General features: G+C 47.1%; 1 protein-coding gene across 1 annotated transcript in view; it reads left to right on the top strand.

Annotated features, from left to right (window-relative positions):
- Window positions 1-24,116, top strand: part of KMT2D (lysine methyltransferase 2D) — a 145,736-nt gene that overhangs the window by 92,598 nt on the left and 29,022 nt on the right. Inside the window, 11 exon segments of the mRNA XM_070740448.1 lie at window positions 3-1,733; window positions 2,727-2,903; window positions 4,505-4,653; window positions 5,496-7,642; window positions 8,971-9,094; window positions 10,414-10,504; window positions 11,070-11,133; window positions 13,319-13,551; window positions 14,530-17,535; window positions 19,897-20,040; window positions 23,610-23,774. Of these exon segments, the coding sequence (XP_070596549.1) occupies window positions 3-1,733; window positions 2,727-2,903; window positions 4,505-4,653; window positions 5,496-7,642; window positions 8,971-9,094; window positions 10,414-10,504; window positions 11,070-11,133; window positions 13,319-13,551; window positions 14,530-17,535; window positions 19,897-20,040; window positions 23,610-23,774 (8,031 nt within the window).

The following is a 24,116-nucleotide window of genomic DNA, read 5'->3' as shown; positions in this document are numbered from 1 at the left end:
AGCAAGCTGAGAGCCAGATCAGCAAACAAACCAAAGTGGAGGTGCTGCGAAGGCCCGACCGCCCCACGCTTCATCTGCGCATACCACCTCAGCCGGGGATGCTGCCTGGCGCCCCTCAGCCGTTGCCACCTCCTTCCTCTGCTGCTTCAGCCTCGGGGCAGCCCCTCTACATGAATCACGCTGCAGCTCTGCCAAGTGGGCCAGGCCTCGAGTCGCCCAGCGAGCTCTTCCTTAAGCTTCCCTCTTCTGCCACCAGTGCCCAGCCCCCAGTGCAAGTGCCTTTGCACGAGCCCTACGGCATGGCCTCTGCTTGCCCCCCACCAGATCCAGGTTTTCCTTCCCCTTCCTTGGTGGGCCAGAGTCCTACAGTGCCTAGCGGCTTTGTCTCTTCCTCTTCGGTCTCCTCTGGACAATCTCCGCTCCTACCAAACTTTCGTCCGTCCCCACAAGCTGGAGAGTTGCAGCCCACCCCGCCTGGAACCCCGAGGCATCAGCCCTCCACGCCGGACCCCTTCCTTAAGCCGCGCTGCCCCACTGGATCCTTGGAAAACTTGACTGTGCCTGGAAGCCCTCAGCGAACTGCGCTCCTGCTTTCTCCCCCACCCTTTGGGGAGCCGCTAAAAAAGGGGTTGGATATCAAGAAGGAAGAGACCGGTCCAGGGATGGGCTCTCCTAGTTACAGCTGCAGCTATAGCAACTCCCCTTCCAGTGCTCTCTCCTCCAATGAAATGAAGGCCCCGGACGTTTTTAAAGCCCCACTCACCCCACGCCAGTCTCAGATGGAGCCACAAAGCCCAGGTTTAGGGCATCGCCCCCCAGATTCTCACCCTCTGGCTGCTTCCCCACCCAGCCAGGCTGACCTCTACAGGCAGTCGCCTTACCCGGATCCCTATGCCCAGCCTCCACTGACCCCGAGGCCTCAGCCCCAACAACCGGAGCCCTGCTGCGTCTTGCCTCCCCGCTCATTGCCTTCGGACCCTTTCTCGCGCATACCTGCCAGCCCCCAGTCTCAGTCAAGCTCCCAGTCCCCTCTCACTCCGCGTCCCCTCTCCACTGAAGCCTTCTGCCAGTCTCCCGTCACTCCTCGCTTTCAGTCCCCTGACCCCTACTCCCGGCCCCCCTCCCGGCCCCAGTCCCGGGACCCCTTTGCCCCCCTGCACAAGCCCCCTCGGACTCAAATTCCAGACGTTGGCTTCAAGCCGATGCCCATCTCCCATAATACCATGGCCGTTGGGAATTTCTCAGCAGTGCCACCTCCGTCTGAGCCCCACCCGAAGGCCAACCAGCAGTCTCAGTTTATTCGCTCTCCTGGTGCTGGTGTCTTTCCCAGTGCTCAGCCACAGATGCGGTTCACCTTCCCTCCCAACGAGCCAGTCAAGAACTCTCCTTCCCAAGGGCTCAACAGCCATTTTGCTCCTGGCAAACCTCAAAGCACAAGCTATGGTTCTTCACCGGGCTTCCACCAGGCTGGGAGCCCTCTGGGCCCAAGCAAGAACACCCCAGACTCTTACACCGTCTCCCCGCTACGACCTCCGTCGGTGCTGCCCCAGCAGCCGCCTCCCCAGCAAGACGGCGCTATGTCCTTTCTGCCACGAGGAGGCATGCCTTCAGGTGACAAGAGGGAGGAGGGGCCAATAGGACCCCCCAGCAGGGACCTTCAAGAACTGGCGGCTGGCCAGGAGGGGCCCGTTGGCAGCAATGCTACCCAGACAGAGATGGAAAAACAGCGCCAGGTGAGTGAATTACATTGGGATAGGGAAGTTGGGATTTTTGCTTTATGGAAACTAAAGCAGATGGATCGAGAGGCAGGAAAGGCCTTAACGGGCTTTTTCCAGTCCAGCTACCTGAGCGCGTAGCAATTATTATTATTATTATTATTATTATTATTATTATTATTATTATTAGATTTGTACGCCGCCCCTCTCCGTAGACTCAGGGCAGCTCACAGCAATAACAAAACAATAAATGACAAATCTAATATTTAAATAACTAAAAACCCTTATTAAAAAAGCAACGCATACCATGCATAAATTGTATAGACCTGGGGGGAAGGGGATATATCAATTCCCCCATGCCTGACGACAGAGGTGGGTTTTAAGGAGCTTACGAAAGGCAAGGAGGGTGGGGAAAATTCTGATCTCCGGAGGGAGCTGGTTCCAGACGGCCGGGGTCGCCACAGAGAAAGCTCTTCCCCTGGATCCCGCCAAACGACATTGTTTAGTCGACGGGACCCGGAGAAGGCTAACTCTGTGGGACCTAACTGGTCGCTGGGATTCATGCGGCAGAAGGTGGTCCCGGAGATCTTCTGGTCCAATGCAATGAGGTGAAGGAGGTTAGTAAAGAATTATGTGTATCCTGAAGGAGGTGAGAAAAGCAGAGGTGGGCTGCTAACGTGGAACGGTGACATGTGCTCACCCCCGTGTCTCTGCTAGCGGAGTCCAGCACAATTCTGCTACTGCACCTGTGCAGGTAGCAAAATCACACACGGAGGCGCAGGTGCGCCTGTGTCTCGGCACGGTTTTTTGCTTCTGTGCCCCTTTGTCTCTGTGTGTGATTTTGCTACCTGCACAGGTGCAGTAGCAGAATTGCGCTGGACTCCACTAGCACTCAGAGACACGGGGGTGAGCACACGTCACCGTTCCACCTTAGCAGCCCACCCTGCTTGAAGGGTTTCTGAGCACAAGATATTCATAACTCTGTGGCCTGTTCCTTTGGTTCTCTACCAGCGTCAGAGGCTCCGGGAGTTGCTTATCCGTCAGCAGATCCAGAGGAACAACCTGAGGCAAGAAAAAGAGAGCGCAGCAGCTGCAGCCACCGGTGTTCAGTCTTCCTGGAATGCCGAGGGCACAGGACCGGCCTTTGAGCAGATCAGCCGCAGCATGACTCCTTACCCATCGGCACAGGTAGGCCTGAAGCCACAGACAGAGACCTTGGATCCAACTGCACTGTGAATTGTGGAATCTGATTTTCCACACCCTTTTTGATATATAGTGTTCCCTTGATTTTCGCGGGTTCGAACTTCGTGAAAAGCCTATACCACGGATTTTGAAAAATATTAATTAAAAAATACTTAGCGGTTTTCCCCCCTATACCACGGTTTTTCCCGCCCGATGACGTCATATGTCATCGCCAAACTTTCATCTGCCTTTAATAAATATTTTTTTTAAATAAACTTTAATATATAAACATGGTGAGTAATAATCCAAATGGTTGCTAAGAGAATGGGAAATTGTAATTTAGGGGTTTAAAGTGTTAAGGGAAGGCTTGTGATACTGTTCATAGCCAAAAATAGTGTATTTACTTCCGCATCTCTACTTCGCGGAAATTTGACTTTCGCGGGTGGTCTCAGAACGCATCCCCCGCTAAAATCGAGGGAACGCTGTATCACCGAAAGGATTCTGTCAGGCACGAAAGAGAGGGTCCATGCTCAAAGGATCAATTAAACCGATTTGCTGGTTGTCTGTTGGTAAGGAATCTTCTCAACTAGTCACCAGCACCTGGAAAGGGTTAAATGTCAGGACATAAACCTGAAGTAATATTACAAGTACAATTGAAGTAAAATGAATGCTGAGTCACGGTGCTTCAGCAGAATGATGCAATCTGTTCTATGACCTGATTGGTCAGTATGTGTATATAATGTAATACGCCTTTTGTGTGAGTGTGGTCTGGTTTAGTAGTTTAGTATAGTGTGATCTGATAGTGGTTGGTTGGTGGGTTGGTGGTTTGTTCTGTAATATAATGTAGAATAAATAGTTACTTTTTGATACTACTGAAGAAGTAAAAGAACCTTCTGAAGAAAGAACTCCTGCTGTTGTGTTTTTATTGAGAAAACTACCTTGTTCTTGGTATCCGTTACACTCCCAACACAATTTCAAAATAACTCTGACATTAAATAAGGGTCGACAGCACCCAAGAGGGGGTTGGACTTAATCTGCTAGTAGCTATGTAGGGATTCTAGTCTGATCTCAGGTTCTGCCATTATTATTATTATTATTATTATTATTATTATTTATTTATTATTATTATTTATTAGATTTGTATGCTGCCCCTCTCCGTAGATTTGTATGCCATTTCTTCTCCTACAGATTCCATTCAAAAATTTGTTAAGTTTTTATGCCGCCCATCTCCCTATAAGGTGACTTTACATTATGACATTCTGGAACGTATGTTACATACTAACAGACCAGAATAGTTGTAGTTCAGGGTTGAACTGTGAGGTTATGGTGCTATCTGAGCTTGATTGTTTTCTTTCATTACCCAACAAGGTAACATCAATAGTGCTAAAATACTGTAGAAGTCTTGGATGAGAAGCGAAACTTCTTCCAAAGAAAAAAAACAAAAGTCCAGTTGCCTCCTGAAAAGTGCTAGTATGATGATGTTACCTAGTTGGGTAATAAAACATGGGCAAAAAGGCACCTAAGCTCAGAGACACAAATGACCCCCGGAAGTGATACTGTTCTGTCAAGCAGTAATGGTTTTGAGTGTTGACTCTTTCTTTCCGTAGGACAAGGGACTGCTTGGCAGCCTGGGGAGCGCTCCAGGAGGCAACAAACTGCCCAGTGGTGTGATGGTACAGGCACCCTACATGCAGGAGGAACGAGTGGCCCGGCCACCTCCAGTGGCAACACCCTCTGCCATGGATATCAATGGCAGGTAAGGCTCTAGTTGGGTGTTAGAGAAGCCAATCCAGTCACAATAGCCAAGATGGACTGAAGGAAAGAGGCAAATCGTTGATCAGTAGGACTCACTTCATAGCCAACAGGAGGTGTCTTGCTTGTTTGACTCACTCCACCTGCTTTTATGCACACACACACACAAAGCATCCTAGGATTGAGTGGCGCAGTGGTTAGAATGTACTACTGCAGGCTACTTCAGCTGACTGCTAGCTGCAATTTGGCAGTTCAAATCTCACCAGGCTCAAGGTTGAATCAGCCTTCCATCTTTCCGAGGTCGGTAAAATGAGGACCCAGATTGTTGGGGGGCAATATGCTGACTCTGTAAACCGCTCAGAGAGGGCACTGCCAAGCGGCATATTAGTCTTAAGTGCTATTGCTATTGTGCCCCAAAAGTTCAGTGATGAAACGATGGTATTGAGTAGCAGAAACAAGCACATTATTCATTTATTAAATTTACATTGCTGCCCAATTTTCGGCAACCGTGGTTTACAAATGACTTAAACGGGGGAGGGAGGAAGAAGTGGCAAACAAAAAAGGGGTAGAGATAGCAGAATAGTAAAAACATTAAAAACAAACGGTCAGAACTGCCCATCTGGTAGGGAACCTGTCCCCTATTTTTGAGGATTTCTTCATACTGCCACCATTATATTACCCGGTGGGAGGAGTGAGGGAAGAGTTAAAGAAGATACTCATCTATTTATCTGATTTGTAAATTTCCCATCTCACTGTTTGGGTCGACTCCAGGGGCCTTTCAGGGTGAATGATACATAATAGGTTAGCTAACCTGTTTTTTTAAAAAAAGAATGTCTCCTTTTTCAGGCCATCGGTGACCGCAGCTGCCCAGCCCTTTTATCCCCGCAGTGTCTTCCAAACGCCACCCACACAGCAACAGTTGTGGCAGCAGCAGCAGCAGCAGCACCAACAAGCAGCATCCATGCGTCTCCCCATCTCTTCGCGTTTCCCCCAGCCCCCCACCCAAGACCTAGGTCGACAGACTCTGGGAGGCCTGGCTCCACGCCTGCCTGGTCCTGGTGAACCCTTTCAGACTTCCTCTGGCCCACTGGGAGCCCAGTTCATTGAGCTGCGGCACAACATCCCAAAGGGAGTGCTCGGAAGTGGAGCTGGCCCTCCCTTCATCCAGCAGAATCCGCAGGCTCGGCCCAGATTCTTCCTGCCTGGGAACGACAACGCCAATCCGGCTTTGAAGGCTTCTATCATGCCTGTGCAGGCCCCTGTCCTGGGGAACCAAGGCCTACAACCCCAGAAGATCCCTATTTCATCCTCTCTTCAGGGTCCAGAGCTGAGCAATAATCATCACTCTCACGCCAAGGCCATTCCCCAGTTGATACTGCCCTCCGGCAACATGGACGTGCGGCACATCGCAGCTCGAACGCCCTCTTCCTCTGTCCCTAAAGACGTACCCCTCACCTCAACTAACATTGATTCTACCCCAGCCTCTGGCAAGAATCAGCTAAGTCTGGTCAGTAGGCCGTTAGCTTGCGAGGTCCCAGTGGAACCGGATTTAGATGACGAGTTTGATTCTCACAAGGATCTTGTTGAAGATGACGATGACTTGGCCAACTTAAGCCTTGATCCAGACGTTGCCAAGGGTGATGATGATCTCGACAATCTGGATAACCTGGAAACCAACGACCCGCACCTTGATGATCTGTTAAATGGTGACGAGTTTGATTTGCTGGCATATACGGACCCAGAGCTGGATACTGGAGATAAGAAGGATATCTTCAACGAGCATCTGCGGTTGGTGGAATCTGCCAACGAAAAGGCTGAACGTGAGGATCGGCTTAAAAAAGAACCCTCCGCAAGTCCCTACCTCAAGGATGCTCCTTCTGCTGGTATTGGCAAGCCAGACGAACAGAAGGCACCCTTAATGCCCAGAGATGAGGTTCCCAAAGTGAAAGAGGGACTTGGTCTTCTTCAGGTTCCCTGTTCATCTTCTGCGAGGGTGTCTCCATCCCCCATCCTTGCAACCTTCAAGGCCCAGAGTGACCTGCTGGACAGCAAAATGGCTAGCCTGCCAGCTGATATCAAACCCAAGATAGAGGAAGGGTGTTTAAAGTCCTCGCCCTGCCAGTTTAACACTAACCCTGTAGAGAAGCCTCCTGTGAAATCTGAAGGAGCAGAGAAAATGATTGCCACCTTAGGAGTCAACATCAAAACCAACCAGAATCTTATGAGTCCTGGTGGAGTGCAACTTAGCATGACTCCATTCCACGGCAACAATCACCCTCCCATATCAGATAAAGTCCTCTACAGCACCCAAACTCGCCCGTCGCTTATTCCCGTCTCAATGCCCAACAACACTAATTCCATTCTGGAGAAGTTTGAGCTGGATGGAGGACACTTGAGTTTGAGTAGCAGTCAGCAGCATTCTCCAGCTGATGAACTAGACAAAATGGAAAGCTCCTTGGTGGCCAGTGAGCTCCCTCTGCTGATTGAGGATCTGCTGGAACATGAGAAGAAGGAACTGCAGAAGAAGCAACAGATGTCTGCCCAAATGCCAGGGGGTTCCCAACACCTCCAGCCCCACACTGTATTGGCACATCCTGCTCCCTCGTCCCAACCACATGATGGGCAGCTAGTCAGCCCTCAGCAACAGCTTCAGTTGAGCATTGTGGCCAGACCACAGGGCATGGTGGGCAACCAGCAACTGATGCATCAGCAGCAGCAACGTCTGGCTGGTCCCCAGCAAAACCAAGGGCTACCACCACACCTGGCAGTGCCTCAGAGCCCATCTCAACTGCTCACCCCTCAGCATGGCATGCAGGCCGCTCACAGCCAGCAGAACCAACAGCAGCTCTTAGCCCAGAAGAATATGCAAGGCGTCCAGCAGCAGCAGCAGCAGCAGATGATGGGACTTAAGCCTCAGCAAATTGTGATGCAGCAGCAACAACAGCAGCAGCAGCAGCAGCAGCAGTTGGCTAACAGCTTCTTCCCTGATACTGGTATGTGTGAGGAGCAAAAGATCAGAACCACATGCGAAGTTCCAGTTAAACTTAATCATGCCTGTACACAAGCATCTGTTCAGCTAATGGTTAGCGCTAACTTGACATTAGATAAAGTTCAATGGAATTCAAGAGTGTTGTGACTATATAGAGACTCTAGGCCAGTGATGGCGAACCTATGGCATGGGTGCCACAAGTGGCACGCAGAGCCATATCTGCCAGCACGTGAGCCGTTGCCCTAGCTCAGCTCTAGTACGCATGTGTGCACTGGCCAGCTGATTTTTGGCTTGCACCGAGGCTCTGGGGGGGCATTTTCGATTCCAGAGGGTCTCGGGCGTGGGGGAGGGCATTTTTGCCTACCGCGACCACAAGAAGTTGGGAAATGGACTGTTTCTGGCTTCCAGAGGGCCTCCCGGGGTGGCAAGAGGGGCAATTTTCACCCTCCCCAGGCACTGAATTATGAGTATGGGCACTCACGCAGGCGCAATAATGTGTGCACACGCACTTTGGGCACCCGAAGGAAGAAAGGCTCGCCATCACTGCTCTAGGATGATTCCTCTTTTGATTCCGCCCCCAGATTCGGCCATTCTTTCTCTTACATGATGGAAATTACAGCTAATCCCCAGGTTATGAGGGTTCATTTAGCGCCCAGCGCCCGTTTGAGGTTACAAGATAAGCGCCCCCTAGTGTTTACGAGCAAGTTCCAAAATTTACAAATGTTGCAGCACCACAGCAGTTGTTCACCCTTACGAATGACTGCAGGTCTGCAACATTCACCCTATTCCCCCGCTCCTGCTCCCCAGAACTAATTTTCTTATTCTGCCAGGGCTGGACTCACTTGCCATACAAGATCTGTCTCTTCTCTGCCACAGTCACTGTGTGTGTACAGTGAGTATATCTATCTATCAGGTGTGATTTATGTATATGAAGGAGAGAAGACTTAAACAAATTACCGTTACCATTTAATCTTAGCTCTAAAGAATTTGGAGCTGTCAATATGGTGAATTCCATTCATTCCCATATTAGAAATAATAGCCTGAAGCAGCTATAGATTGGTGGTGATGTTTGTTTTTAGCTTACTGTGTGCAAGCAATAGAAATCCAAGTGATCATTAAAAGGTAGCAGAGAATTAGGCTTTAATATTTCCAGCAAGTCTTTAGCAAGGGGTGATTTTTTCCGGCCAACTAATTGTTCCTTTTAGTGAACACTGCATTAGATCACAAATGTTTTTAATGTTGAGATAACAGCAATGCATCGCCTCCTCACGTGTTGGTCTCTTTTCTCTTGTTTGTACCTCTCACCGCCTGTCCCCCCATGTGCTTGTAAAGATCTGGATAAATTTGCTACTGAGGACATAATGGATCCCATTGCCAAAGCCAAGATGGTTGCTCTAAAGGGTATCAAGAAGGTCATGGCCCAAGGCAGCATTGGGGTTGCTCCAGGCATGAACAGGTAAGCAGAAAATGGGGCCCTTGATGAAGCAGAAAGTTTTGAGGCAGGATTCCCATGTAACAATTTTTATTTTTATTTTTTTTGTTTTATTTATTAGATTTGTATGCCGCCCCTCTCCGCAGACTCGGGGCAGCTCACAGCAGTGATAAAACAATATACAATAGCAAATCTAATATTAAAGTCTAAAGTAACAATTTTACATTAAAAACCTAAAAAAAACCTTATATAAAAACATACACACAAACATTACATACATAAAACTACATAGGCAAGGGGAGATGTCTCAGTTCCCCCATGCCTGACCGCAGAGGTGGGTTTTAATATAGCAGCCGTTGCTCGACATGATTTGAGCTTCCTTCTCATCTTTAATTATTAAATTCAAATAACAAGTTTTATAAGTAAAAGATAAATGATACATTTGCACCAGGTCTCCTGCCCGAGTTAATATAGTAGTTCTGGTGCCTACTGAACTGGAAATTTGAGGGGCCGTGCTCCAGGGTAAGCAGAGGAAGGCTACTCTATCTTCCATGGCAGTGTGTCTTTAATTTTCATTTAATTATTGAAGAGGTAATCATTATTATTAATATTGCATGAATGTTCTGGAAGCAAAGACAGTGGTTTTCTAATGATGTCTCCTGATGAGATACTTATATTGCAAGAATGAAAACATAAAAAGGCCATTTGTCGCTTCTTGTCTTTTGAAGGAAGTCCTTGTTTGACCACTGGTTGCTAGGCTATTAAGCAAAATCACTTAATGGTTGTTAAGGTTCTAGCAGACCCCTCAAAAGCTACTTTTGACCCAGTCCCGAAATCACAGCTGTTGCACTACACTGTCATGGTTGTTTGTTGCTACATCTGACCACAGAAATGCTACAGCATTCCCCCATCTAATCTCACGAGTCTTCAGAGTGGGGCGGCATACAAATCTAATTAATAATAATAATAATAATAATAATAATAATAATAATTATTATTATTATTATTATTATTATTATTATTATTATTATTATTATTATTATTATTATTCACCACCCTCCACCTCCCCTCTTAGGTCCCCTCAGGCCTTTCTTCATCATCAGTGGGGTCTCCATAGCCTTTTCCTCCTCCATTAGGTCCCTGCAGAGCTTAGGCCTCCTCCCACCCACCCTCTGTCCACTATTAGCACACTTTGAAAACCTTTGGAGCTCTGGAGCTTTCTGCAGTGCTGCGTAACCTGCGTAAACTTAACGGAGCCCATACAATCCTGGACTAACACTAGGTGCATCCATTGTATTTATATGGTATCTTCCAATCATGCTGCCCTGCATCCTTCCTCCTAGGCAACAAGTCTCCTTGCTGGCTCAGAGGTTATCTGGAGCTTCATCTTCATCTGAAGTGACAAATCACATTTTACCTGTAACTGGAGGGCAGGTGAGCAGTGAGTGGCAGGTCGTGTAAGATTTTCTGTTGGTGGGTTTGCGGGGGAGTTGAGGTGATTCAGTTGGTGTCAGTTGCAACAATCAAACCCACAGGTGCAGAGTTCAAATGAATTACTTTATTCTACCTATAGTACAGGAATGTTCCCCAAGTCTGGCAGACGTCTCCTGGGAGCTATTACATAGGGCTCCAAGGGACCTTGGGGATGGGGGGGTGGGGAGGTGTTGCTTCCTAGCCCTTTTGCAGTTGCGCAATGACTGCAGGCTGACTCTGTGCTTGATCTCTCCTCCCTGCCAGGCTGAATGTTTCTGCACAATTGGCAGTGGAGAATAAGGCTTTGGGCTAGAGAAACTACAGAGAGAATAGAAGGTAGAGATTCCTTTTAGCCGTAAAAGTTTTATTAGGTGACTTTAAGTTCTCTGAAGGAATAAAGTATAGCAGGAGGAAGGATTTCTTTATCCATTTTGCAGTAATTTATGCATAAATCAAATGACTATTGTAAAATATTTTTAAAATGATAAAGCTGCTTGCAATTCTTATAATTTAAACTTCCTTGCAGGAGCGCAACAACGATCCAGCACAGGCTCGTCCAAATCCTCCAACCTTTGCTCAAGGTGTCATCAGTGAGTAGCCGGCCACCTAGGCTGGGTTCTGCTGGATAGTGCTTTTCTTTAAAAGTCTCTTCTTGACTCATCTTGCATACAATACAGTCAATTTGCTGAGATCATGTGCTTAATTTAGAATAACTACTGCTTTCTGGTTCCAAGCGCAATTTCTGTGCTGCGTAAATATTTCTGTTCATGAAGGTGTAGAAGGTTGACACAGATGGCTAGTAACATAATTCTTACTTGTATTGGTTTGTTGTGTTAAAACCATGCATCCATGTTCTTTCAGCTGTACACAGAAAGTCAAGGAAGGTGTAGGTAGATGCCATTCTCAGACATGACTAAGAAGAAACTTTTTCAAAGCCCCACATCAGTTCTCAGCAGAGCCTAGGCCAGTGATGGTGAAGCTTGTTTGGTTTGTGTGCCAGAAGGGTGTGTATACGTGCACGCACGTGCCCACATCCACACATGCACACACACACTGCCACCTGCACATGTGCACAACACCGCCCTCCACCATCCCCTCACTGAAGCCTAGGACGGTGAAAAACGGCTCAACAGGCAAACCAGAAGTTCAGAAAAACAGACTTCTGGTTTGTCTGTTGGGCTGTTTGTTGCACTCTGGGGCTTCAGGAAGCTTCCCTGAAGCCTCCGGAGGGCAAACGGCCTTCCCCAAGGCCGAAAATCAGCTGGCTAGCATGCACATGCATGTTGGAGCTGACATAGACCAATGCCTCGCGCAGCCTACAACCGCATGCCATAGGTTTGCCATCCCTGGCCTAGGCTATCTTCTGGGAAATTCACGAATTCTGATGTAATGGGCCAAATTGGACATACTATATGTTAAAGAGAAAATAAGGAATTGTTTGGAAGCATACTGCCTAGCCTTCATTTTTATGTATTGGGTCCCCAATCACCGTTCCCCGAAGGTTGAGAGAGAGAGAGAGAGAGCAAGAGGGGGAGAGAGAAAGAGAGAGAAATGACTCTTGATTTAAAGCATATGGTAAAAAGCACCCAAATAATAACAGAGGAAAAAAAAACCCAGCCGTTTGTTTGTGTGTGTGTGTGTGTGTGTGTGTGTGTGTGTGTGAACTCTTGAACCATTTCCAATAGCTCACCTCTAATTGGAAATGGTTCAAGAGTTCACATACACACACACACAAGGGGGAGGAGACAGGGATGGAAAAAGAGAAGATAAGAATAGTAATAGATTTTGGTTTTGTTTTATTATTAATTTCTTTTAATAAAAAAAGAAGGGAATTTTTTTTCTTATTTATTTATTTTTATTTTTATTTTTCTATGCCGCCCAGTCCCAAAGGGACTGTCGCTCAGACACTATACTTTTCCACCCACACTGAAAAAAAATTAGAGGGAACATTGTCCCCCATTGCTATAAAAACAGACTGAATATTTTTAAAAACTTGCCAAAGTCTATTGAAAAATAATACGCAACCTTGAAAACGACTGTTGTCATTCAATCCTACTTTCTTTTTTAGTCTAGATGCAATTCATAGATTCAATAACTTTGTAAAGCACTTACTGGAGGCTAGTTGGCATGCTGAGAAAGGGAAGAGGAATGCCGTGTCATCTTTAGCTCTATTGAATACGTGGTTTGCTTGCCAATACAAATGAGCATTTTTAAGGGCAGTTAATGCTTTGTGATGTTTCTGGGATGCCTTAGATACCCACAGATTTGCCTGAACAGGAAAAGGACTTTTACCCAAACTAGCCTGTCACACTGCAGTACAATAATGTGGTTTGCTGAATTCTGGCTTAGTGTAATGTGTGAAATCTGCCATTGTAGTTGGATATCCAGGCTTTATCACATTCAAGAAACCTCATTTTAATATTAATATTAATAATAATGTTAATATGATGGAGGCAGCAGCGGCAGCACCTAATACAGCATGTTCGTAGCTTCTGTATTCCTTTTTTCTGATCCTGAGATATTAGTCCCTAGCACACCTGTTTCTAGCACATCCCAAAAAATAAATCCACAAAAACTGGAGGAAGAGGGGGGGGGGAAACCCTTGAAGATTTTAATATCAAACAAGCAGATGTACCTATCCTGTGCTGCTTCCTGCAGTGTTGAGTCTTGACTTGCTGCAGATGTTAGCAATTTTTGTGTTTTCCTATGCAAGGCATGATTCACAGGCGTGGCGCTCCAGCTACCCAAGTCCTCGTCTTCTCTTTCCATCTCCAGATGAAGCTGATCAGCGTCAGTATGAAGAGTGGCTTTTCCACACCCAGCAACTTCTCCAGATGCAGCTAAAGCTGCTGGAGGAGCAAATCGGGGTGCACCGCAAATCCCGCAAGGCCCTGTGTGCCAAGCAGCGGACTGCTAAAAAGGCCGGCCGTGAGTTCCCGGAGGCTGACGCTGAAAAGCTGAAGCTAGTAACTGAGCAACAGAGCAAGATCCAAAAGCAGCTGGATCAGGTATGTTTCTGTATCTGGGCTCTCTATACATCTGGTTCCTGATTTGACCAAGAAAGTGGCACACATGCTTGTGCCTCTGTGCGCATGTGTACAACATTAGCAGGCCCTCGGTTATTTATTCATTTATGGTTTCGTTGACCCAGTAACCCAGAGTTGTGTATGAGGTTTCAACGGTGGCTGGAAGATCCTAAAATGTAGTTGCCACCTATGGAAACAGAACCAAAATAACGTAAGAATGGGTGAGATGGGTGGCACACAAATTGAATAACAACAACAACAACAATAACTAATAACCTATAAGAACAAAAGACGTGTTGTTTTCTCTGGATGGAGGTGTGCTAACAGAGCAATACGAGTTAAAGTTTGAACAAATTAAAGTAAAGCTCAATCAGAATAGAGCTGAGATAGACCTTGAAGGGTCTTCTAGTCCAATCTCCTGCTCAAGAAGGAGACCCAAAACCAGAGGTCTTTAAGACTTGCGGACTTCAACTCCCAGAATTCTCCAGCCAGTGTACCAAATCAGGGTGCATAGCTGGCTGGAGAATTCTGGGTGTTGAAGTCCACAAGTATTAAAGTCGCCAAGTTTGGGGATCCTTGTCCTACACCATTTCAGACAGGTGGCTGTCCAGTCTTTTCTTAAAAACATCCAGAGATGGGAACAGCTATAACTTCTGAAGGCAAGCCGCTCCATTGGTTATTAACTGTTCTTGCTGTTAGGAAGTTTCTCCTTAATTCCAGATTGCAGATTGAGCAGTGAGAACAAGGACCGGGGGGTGGGGGTGGGGGTAGTGAACTGGGGCAATTGGTAGTAGGAAGAGCAGCTGAAGATAGTATATTTTCAGAGGGGAGATTAGAGCTCAGACTGAGGCAGATCTCTACCCTTGACCCTTCAGAGCAAAGAGCGTTGCCCTCTGCTGGGGAAGGGAAAAGGAGATGAGCCGCGGAGTCCCTTCTGATGTTCTCTTCCCCACTCAACAGGTCCGAAAACAGCAGAAGGAACACACCAACCTCATGGCCGAGTACCGCAACAAGCAGCAGCAGCACCAGCAACAAGCTTCCACGGTCATGGCCCTCAGCCCCTCCCAAAGCCCTCGTCTCATGAACAAGCTTCCGGGCCAGTTGCTTTCTCCTCACGGCCTCCAGCAGGGGGCACAAGGCCTGCCTGGTCAGGCGGGGGGCCTGCGCCTCCCTCAGGCTGGGCCCATGGCCGTGCAGCAGGGCTTACCGTTCATGAGCCAGCAACAGTCGGCGTTGCCACCGCCATCCGGGGCTGCCCCGGCCGGCAACTTCTTTCCTGGCAACCGCCTGTTACAGGAGAGGCAGCTACAGCAGCACAGACTGCAGCTGGCTCAGAAGCTGCAGCAGCAGAACTTCATGGGACAAATGACCATGCAGCAGCAGCAGCAGCAAGGCATGATCGGACAGCTGTCCGTTCAACAGCAGCAGCAACAACAGCAGCAGCAGCAGCTTCAGCTTCAGCAGCAAAACCTGATGGGACAGGTATCCGTGCAGCAGCAGCAGCAACAACAACAAAGCACAATCGTCCAATCTGGTTTGATGGGTCAGCCGCCCCCACCTCCGCCCCCCACCCCTCAGCCCAATCAAAACCTGCTCCCTAAGCAACCAGGGCTGCTGAACAGCCAGCCAGGAGCTGTGATCCAGCAACTCTCTCCGCAGCAGCAGCAGCAGCAGCAGCAGCAACAAGTCATCCTAGGGCACTCCATGCTGCAGCAGCATCAGGGCGTGTTGAGCCACCAGGCTGGCCAGAGGCCAATGCTGTTGACTCCTCAGCAACACCGGGCCCTGGGTTGTCCTCAGCAGCTGACCCAGCCGACTCAGGGGATGATGGGGCACCGGCTTCTTTTGTCTCCTCAGCAGCAGCAGCAGCCGCCCCCACCGCCACTAACGCCACACCCGGCAGGGCTCCTTGGCCAGCAGAGGTTGCTAGGGCAGCAGCAGCAGCAGCAGAATTCCCTAGCTCAGCACCAGGCCATCCTCAGCCAAGGGCAGGGCCCTCAGCCAGGAATGTTGCCCCAGGCCCCTCCACCAAGTGCCCTTAGCCAAGGGCAGGGCCTAGCCCCCGAGCCTATCCAGCACTTTGCGCAGCAGGGGTCTCTGAACCAGCCGCTGCACTCAAGTCAGGGAATGCAGCCAGCCCTGCCAGCACAGCAGCAGGGCCTGGCTGTGAAGGAGCAGCAGGGAGGGCCGGAAGGCTCCAGCGTCCTTCCCCAGGAGGGAGCGGTCCTGCAGCAGCAACAGCTTCGGCCTCATTTGGGAGGGCAGGAGCTGGGAGGGCAGATGAATCCCTCCGACCAGCAAGGGATGCCTGGCCACGGAGCCCCTTTGCAAGAGCAGTCCCCTCAGCTGATGCTCCAGCAGCACGGGGAACCTCCGAAGCAGCCGGCCGATCTGGGCCAAGCACAGCAGCAGCTTCACCTGGTGGACCCTCAGCAGAAGAGCCTGCTGGGCCCGATGCCGATGCAGCAGCAGCCGCCGCCGCCAAATAGCAACCTGCAGCAGCAAGGCAGCCATCTGCAACAGCAGCCCCTGCGGACTCACCCGACCATGGATGGTCTCCTGCAGCAAGAGGTGTCTTCCCAGCCACCGCCACATCACCACCACCATCAGCAGCACCGGGAGGCCCCCCAGCCTCCACACATGCTCAGCCAGCAGATGGAGCAGCAAAGCCAAGGGCTGAACCCCATGGCTCCACAGCAGAGACTCGTGGGCCAAAACTTGGAGCAACCTTCCAAAGGCTTACCGGGCCAACTTGTGCAACAGCAGCAGCAGCGCCTTCAAAGCCCAGCTGGAACTTCCAAACCCCCTGGGTTGATTATGTCATTGCAGCAACAGCAGCAGCAGCAAAGTATGATGGCTCCACAGCCATCACCCCAAGGCCAAAACTTCCTGGCCGGCCCTGTAATGGGTCAGATCCGGGCTCAGCTTCAGGGAGTCATCTCTAAAAACCCACAGCTCCGGAATCTCACTCCTCAGCAGCAGCAGCAGCTCCAAGCTCTCCTCATGCAGCGGCATCAGCAGAATTTGCTGCAGCAAAACCAAGCCCTCCGGCAAGGCAGCCCATATCCAGGGCAGGCCCAGGGGTCATTGAACCAGGGCCGGCCAGCCGCTCCCCAGCTTCCCCTCCCCGGCTCCGGGGGACAGCAGATCCCAAGGCAGCCCCCTCTTGCTGTTTTCCAGTTTCGTCCAGAGCAGGGATTTGCTGCCTCCGCCGAGCACCAGAAGGTCCCGGTGAACCAGCAGGTGGCCACCAGTCCTCACCAGCAGGGGGCACCAAGGCTTCCGACTCCTCCGACTCCCTCCGTTCCCATGAGCGTTGCTAGTGGGGTCTCTCTACCGCCGCAGCAGCCCAGCCCTTCCGAGCCAAAGAGACCATCCCCGTTGCTCCTAGCTAAAAGCCCCGAACAGCAGCCGGCTCCCAGCCAGAAACACCAGCCGACCACTCCCAGTCCCCTGCTCTCCCCTAACCCGGCGCTTTTCGTTCCAAATGCAAAGGAAGCTGCTCTTGGCCCTGGGAGCTTCAGAGACTCCACATCCCCCACCAAAGTGCCCATGGAAACAGCAGCGGTCAACGGGCAGACAAGGGAACTGGCTTCCTTAGTCGGGGGGAAAGCTTTGCCCCAATTGGGAGGCCCTCCCCTTGTTTGTATCAAACAGGAACCCAGGGAAGAGGTAGCCCAGTGTGCCCTGATGAGTGGCCCCCAGCCGGTCAAGCGGGAAGCGAACGGGGAACCTGTCTCGCAATCAGCTACGGTGGCCGCTGCGGTTGCTGCCGCTGCTGCCGCAGTGCCCACTAACAACAACAGCCTCAGCCGCACTGAAGCCGGCCACCTCTTGCTGCAGAAATTACTACGCGCCAAGAATGTCACGCTGGGGAATCAGCGCTCGGGCGACGTCAACGGGCACGTGGATGGCAAATTTGCTGGGATGGAGGGCCGATTGCAGATGGCGCCGGATGTTCGGGAGGTGAGCATTAAAGGGAAAGGGGAATAGCGGCAGCCACAGTGGCTGGAGCCCGCTTACTTTTGTGTTATTTCTGGGGCCAGTTCAATGCTCGAATTCAAAACTATTATCTAAAAGCCAGTCCCACCTACCCAGTGGCGGAGAAGGTATTTTTGGCATGGTGGGATGGATTTCACGAAGAATCGATTGAAAAAGGTCTCCTTTTGGGGGAAGAAATCCTTTATAAAAGAAGAGGGGCCTCAGCTTTTGGTTGGCATCACTTCTCTGCCACTGGCTAGTTTGGGCCACCCTTTTATTATGCAGTGGTTAACGGACACAGTTGGGAGAGGGATGATATCCCTAAAGGGGCTGAGTCACAATGTCCAAAGTCCCCACCCCCACCCTTATTTATTGACTGTATTTTACATACTATAAGATGCACTGGTATATAAGACGTGCCAAGATTTCAAAGAAATAAATAAGGAAAAAAAACATTTTTGTCTTCCCCAGACCCTGGAAGCACTCTGCAGGCCTCCCAAACCCTCTGTGCAATCCGTTTGTTGCAAAAAAAAAATGGTCCTTTTTTGCAAAACCCAGAGTGTGTGGAAGGTTTGGGAGGCCTGCAGAATGCTTCTGGGGCCTGGAGGAAGGCAGAAACACTTGCATTTTTCTATGCTACATTTTAAAAATAGAGCTGGTTTTTGCACTCCCCAAAAAGAGCTGGTTTTTGTCTGTTTTTTTCAAAAGTGGGGCTGTTTTTGCTTTCTCCCGGCCCCCAGGAGCGCTCTGGAGGCCTCCAAAGCCCTCTGCACATCCCATTTTTGCTAAGAAACAGGCCCATTTTTTGCGAAAAAGGGATGCAGGGGCGGAGCTTCGAGAATCCAAAAATGGCTGTATTTGGCATATAAGACGCACCAACATTTCCATCCTCTTTTAGGCGCATCTTATACTCTGAAAATATGGTACATCCTGCCTTTATAATTTTTACAAATAATTTCAAAGCGGCAAACAGATCCAACGTAACTTCCTCTTCCTGTTTTCCCCATAGCAACAACCCTGGTGAGTTAGGCTGAGAGAGAGAGTTAGGGGTGGGGACTGGCTCCATTTGGTAGTATAATTTCTGCAAAATTCTAGGTGCTCAAAATCAGTCTGCAGGAGGCCTTCTTTGACCTTTTTGACAGGCTTCATATGTCGAATGGAGATTCTCAGTCATCCAGGTCATGGTCGTCCCAAAGGTGTTTTTTCCAAAAGGCAACTGGACTTTCTTGGATTTTTGTTCCTTGAAAATGTTTCGGTTCTCAAGCCTCTTGGATGACAAACAAAACATTTTCAAGGAATTAAAAAAGTCCAGTTGCCTTTTGGAGAAGCACCTTTTATTCAGGTTTTGAAATAATTTATTTCTGTCCCTTATACAGGTAGTTTTCGACATACAACAGTTCATTTAGTAACTGTTCAAAGTTACACTGGCACTGAAAAAAATGTCACTTATGACAGTTTTTCACAGTTATGACCGTTGGAGCATCCCAATGATCATGTGATCAAAAATCCAGATGTTTGGCAACTGGTTCCTATTTATGACAGTTGCAGTGTCCTGGGGTCATGTGATCCCCGGTTTTTAACTGTTCAATTTAATTGTTTTTAATTGTCTTTGGGGTTTTAATATTATATTGTATGTTTTATTTTGGTTGTGAGTCGCCTAGAGTCCCTAAGGAGTTAGATGGCATACAAATTGAAATAATAAATAAGAAAATAAATTTTTTGACCACCTGACAAGCAGGGTCAATGGGGAAGCCAGATTCACTTAACAACCATATTACTAACTTAACAACTGCAGTGATTCACTTAACAATTGTTTCAAGAAAGGTTGAAAAATGGGATAAAACTCACTTAATGACAGAAATTTGTGGCTCCATTGTGGTCGTAAATTGAGGACTGCCCATAATGCAACTGACTTCTGCCCTTCTCCTCTTACAACCATTGAGGCGAGGAGTCTAAAAGGGGGACATACTTCTTTATTCCCTCTTCTTTAAAAAAACAAACAAACTTCCCCAAATGTGGTTGAATGTGTAGATTCCCTAGTAAAACAGCAAACTTAGACGAGAGGTTGGCCATAACCATTTGCAGGGTGTTGTGCCACTGGACACATGAGGAAGCAACATTTAAAATACTTTCTCTTCATTCGCAGTGTAAAATAGGGCTGCCCATAATTTTGTCCCTCCCGCTTGGGCTTCTTGGTACTTTTTTGCTTGTGACTCACTTAGCCTGTCTGGGGCAGGGAGGGTTGAGCAGGTGAGCTTGGATAGCTCCATCAGATGACTCCACCATGGAGCCAGTTTGCTGAGGAAAGAAAGGGACTACTGCCTACCTCTCCTCTCCCCTCACCAGGATGTCCTCTCAGCAAAAAAACTCCCCCCACCGAAGCCAAAGCGATCCCAGAAAGCTGGGGAGCGACTTGTCAATTCCCGCAAGAAACTGCGCAAGGAGGATGGAGTGAAGTCCAATGAAGCCCTCATGAAACAACTGAAGCAGGTACAGGAATTGTCTGGCTGAAAGGCTGAGTCAAAAAAATCAAGTGTGTTTGTGTGTTGTTGAAAAAGACCACGATAGTCTTAACTTAGATAAATAGGGCTTTTATTTTTCTGTCCATGGTCACTTGAGTCTTTTTCTGCAAGAATTTGTGTCATTGTTAATATTTGAATACATTAAATACACAACACTAAACACTGGATTTCGCACTCTTATTATTCCTGGGAATAAATTGATTTATAAAATTTAGGAATGGTATATTTCCCTGCCTCCCCCTTTTTCTTGTATTCTACTGCACCAAGTGGAGCTATTCTAAACTCATGCACGCCTCCAATTTTTCCTCACGTTTTTAATCCAGTTAATTCACGTTCATTTAATCTAGTGAAATGTAATTTATTTTCTCTCTTTTCATTTGGGGTTGATTTTTGGTTGGTCAGAAAACAAAAATAAGTGGACCCATACAGTTGAAGAAGCCATTTTACAAACCAGATTAGTTTTTCACTGCAAACTCATACATTACATCTCCAAATATCTGAAGCTATTTTCTTTCATTAATTTACCTTTAATAAACAACATGCGGTGGCCCAATAAATCCTGTGTTAGAATGCATGCTGCTTTTTTCAGCATAATGAAGGCTGTACACACTTTCCTGCCATGGTTTTAAGCTGCAGGCCAGAAAATTTAAGTCTGATTATAGGAATGATCCCCTACTTTTAAAAAATGAAACTTCTGAATGTGAGATGCTGGAGATGATACATTGCCAAAGACATTTGATTGAAATAATAACATTTAGCAATCCTCACCTGTTATCACAGAGACAGTTTTAATCCATATCTCTACTTATATTATCTATACTTTAGTCATTACGAAAGATGGGGGAACTGATTCGGAAGAGAAAAACATTTTTTTTAAGATGTGAAGTGTTTACTACACCAAATTAATAAAGAGTTTATTTTCCTTTCAGCTAGCATAATTGCTATAAAGGTAGATCTTGCTTAGTATCTGCCTTTTTAGTGACCATTCAAAGTTATGATGACTTTGAAAAAGTAACTTTACAACCAGCCCTTACATTTATGACCTTTGCAACATTCCTGAAGTCAGGCAATTGCTGTTTGCTTGTTTCATAACTAGCTTCTAATCAGTGTAGAAGCCAGAAGTAAAATTGCAAGTCACAGTCATGTGATGTCTCGCTTACCTGAGGTGATTCATTTAACAACCTAATAAGAAGTGATTTAAGTCCATCATAGTCACATGATTTTTGCTTAGTGACTCCATCACTTAGTGACCGAGTTGCGGGTCCCAATTGTGATCGCTTAAGCAAGGGCTACGTTAGATGGATTCTTTTCTTAAAGAATACTTAGTGTTCAGATGTATTCCGATTAAATTATGGTAATTGAATTTTTTAAAGCAAATGATTATATGCTTCAGTATACTGTAATAATATTCCAATGTACGCAATGAATGTACAGATATTCATTTTAAATTCTCATTAAAATCCTCATGGTATTATTGAATGGAGAGCATATATAAGACATATGAAAAAGAAAGGGGAATTTGCAAGATGAGGAACAAAACAGGAAATGGAAGCTTCTGTTCTTTCCATTTGTTATTCATTCTTCTCCAGAATTTTTTTGAGGAATTACAAAGTACTAAGCATAAATTGCTTTTTGTTAGACTATGCACAAATATGTACAAGCAAAGAAATTGAAAATCAATAGATTTTCAGGGCCAGATTATTTTATTGTAGAATAATATAAGACAGAAGTAGATAAATTGCTTAACTCTGTAAACTTTTATCACATCAGGTGTTTGAATGTTCCAATTTGTTTTAAAAAACCCAAACCTATATTATTGTAAATTCTAAACTCAGAAAAATTCCTTAAATGTTGGGCTAATTGCAGAGTCAAACTGGTATACAGATTCTTTCTAATTAATTAATTAATTAATTCCAAAAGTAGCGGTAATCTTGTTCAAGCAGGATTTATTTGTCATGTAGAAGGAGTTGATAATTATGGGCATTAGATTTATAGCCCTTTTGGCTTAAAATAAATGAATACACATTTTCTTTATTTCTTCCAGATTTTCTTTTCATACAGATTTACAAGTATTGCCCAGAATTGTATATTCTTTTTTTTGGAAAGATGAAAAGAAATGGTCTTATGTCTACAACCTTACTTGTAGAATAATGCTCTGCAACAGGGCAGAATTTTCTGTCTGTTTGTGCAGATAACAAACATACTAGAAAGTGACACAAGTTGTTTTATTCCCAGATGACCTATTGGTGCTCATTCATAACCTTGAGTCTTCCCTGTCTCAATAAAATAGATTTGGTATTGTTTTCAGGGTATCACATTAGGGGTTCAGAAGCAGCACTAACAAGTCCTAATTCAACTGCATGAGCACACGTGTCTTAGAGAAAGACTTGAGCTAGTTGTGGTTGGTCTAATGCTGGGGTGTCAAACTCAATTTCATTGAGGGCCACATCAGGGTTGTGTTTGACCTTGGGGAGCTAGAGTGAACCTTTGCTGTTTCCAGAGTGGACCCATGGGCCAGATCTAAGTACTTCATGGGCTAGCTTCAGCCCTCAGCCCTTGAATTTGACACCCCTAGTCTAATATAGCTTCTTCTTGCCTTCAGCAAAATTCCACCATCTGTGGGTACTGTAGATCTAGAGAAATATATCTTTAAAAATCTTGCAGAAGCTAGATAGCCTTGAGATTTTCCCACTAAAGTAATGGGAGAATAGGCCTAGATAGTGATGTGGTTGGCTCTGGCCCAGCTCCTGTCCCAGGGAATGTGGAGATGGAGCCAGGGGAAACGTCAACATGTCCTAGGCCTGTTTTGTTGCCGGCAGAGTCAGGGAGTGCAGTTTCCTCGGACGAAGAAGAAGGTGGGGGTGATTTGGAAGAGGGAGGCTTGGCGCACAGCCCAGGAAGCCAATCACCATTATCTTCGGTTGATTTGGATGACGAAGTGTTAGACCCACGCAGGCGCAAACTTATGCATCGAAGAGACCAATTGAGTTTGGGTGGGGCTCCAGTAATTAGAGCTGCTGCTATAAATAGCAGCGTGCTAGTTTGGCCGTTGTGGAAGATTATCTGATCGCAGTTCTTCAGGATCGTGCCTCGCTGTGTCTGAACTTTGTTTGTGGATTTTTCACGCCTTTGACACCAAAGCAGAGTAAAGTGTGTGTGTGTTTCACTTCGTGGGAAGAAGGAGGGCTGTGATGTTTCTTCACAGCTACTAGCTAAGTACTTAAGGACTGATTAAGGGACTTGTACAGCCGACAAGGTTGTTTTGGGGAAGAGTGCTCTTTGCAATACAAAGAGGGTGCTTTGTTCCTTTTGAATTTTGTGGTAAAGGACATGTGTGTCTGAAATTTGTACCCGTGAATTTTCGGGAGGCTTCTACCAGAGAGCCCGGCAGAACAGATAGGAGTCCATTAGATTTTCAAGGCCTGTGAACTCATATTGTTCCGTTTTATTTATATCAGAGGATTCTTCTACTACAGTCTGAAGGATGTAGTTGGCATATGAAGAAGCCTGGGTCTGATTCAGTTCTTTTCTCCTCAGGAACTCTCTTTGCTGCCTCTGATGGAACCGGTAATCACAGCCAATTTCAACCTCTTTCCTCCCTTCGGAAGCAGCCCCATCAATGGCAAGAGCCAGTTGAAAGGCACGTTTGGCAATGCGGCCCTGGACAGCATTCCGGACTACTACTCACAGCTGCTCACCAAAGTAAGGCCAGCCCTGTGGCATTTTCTTCTTCTTCAGCTAACTGAGTATAGGAAAAAAGAAAGTGTTAAATTGTAAGAAAAGAGGGAATAAGCTGGGGGGGGGGGGGGGGAGAAGAAAACCATTCCTATTTCACCCATTTATAAATACGTTGTAATGTTTTGTGGAGACAGGACAAATAAAGCTATATGACAGAAATGGATACAAAAATTCAAAGGAGCCAGAGCAGTGTATTAATGGGAAGATTCATTGGTGAGGGAGGAATTAAATGTATACCAATCTGAGTTTTGAGGAAAAACTGGTACAACGTGTCCTACAGATGGTATGTAATTCCACCAACAAATG

The sequence above is a fragment of the Erythrolamprus reginae genome, chromosome 2 (assembly GCF_031021105.1).
Source record: "Erythrolamprus reginae isolate rEryReg1 chromosome 2, rEryReg1.hap1, whole genome shotgun sequence".
Taxonomy (NCBI): domain Eukaryota; kingdom Metazoa; phylum Chordata; class Lepidosauria; order Squamata; family Dipsadidae; genus Erythrolamprus; species Erythrolamprus reginae.
The sequence above is the reverse complement of the archived record's forward strand: the minus strand, read 5'-3'. Positions and strand labels throughout refer to the sequence as shown.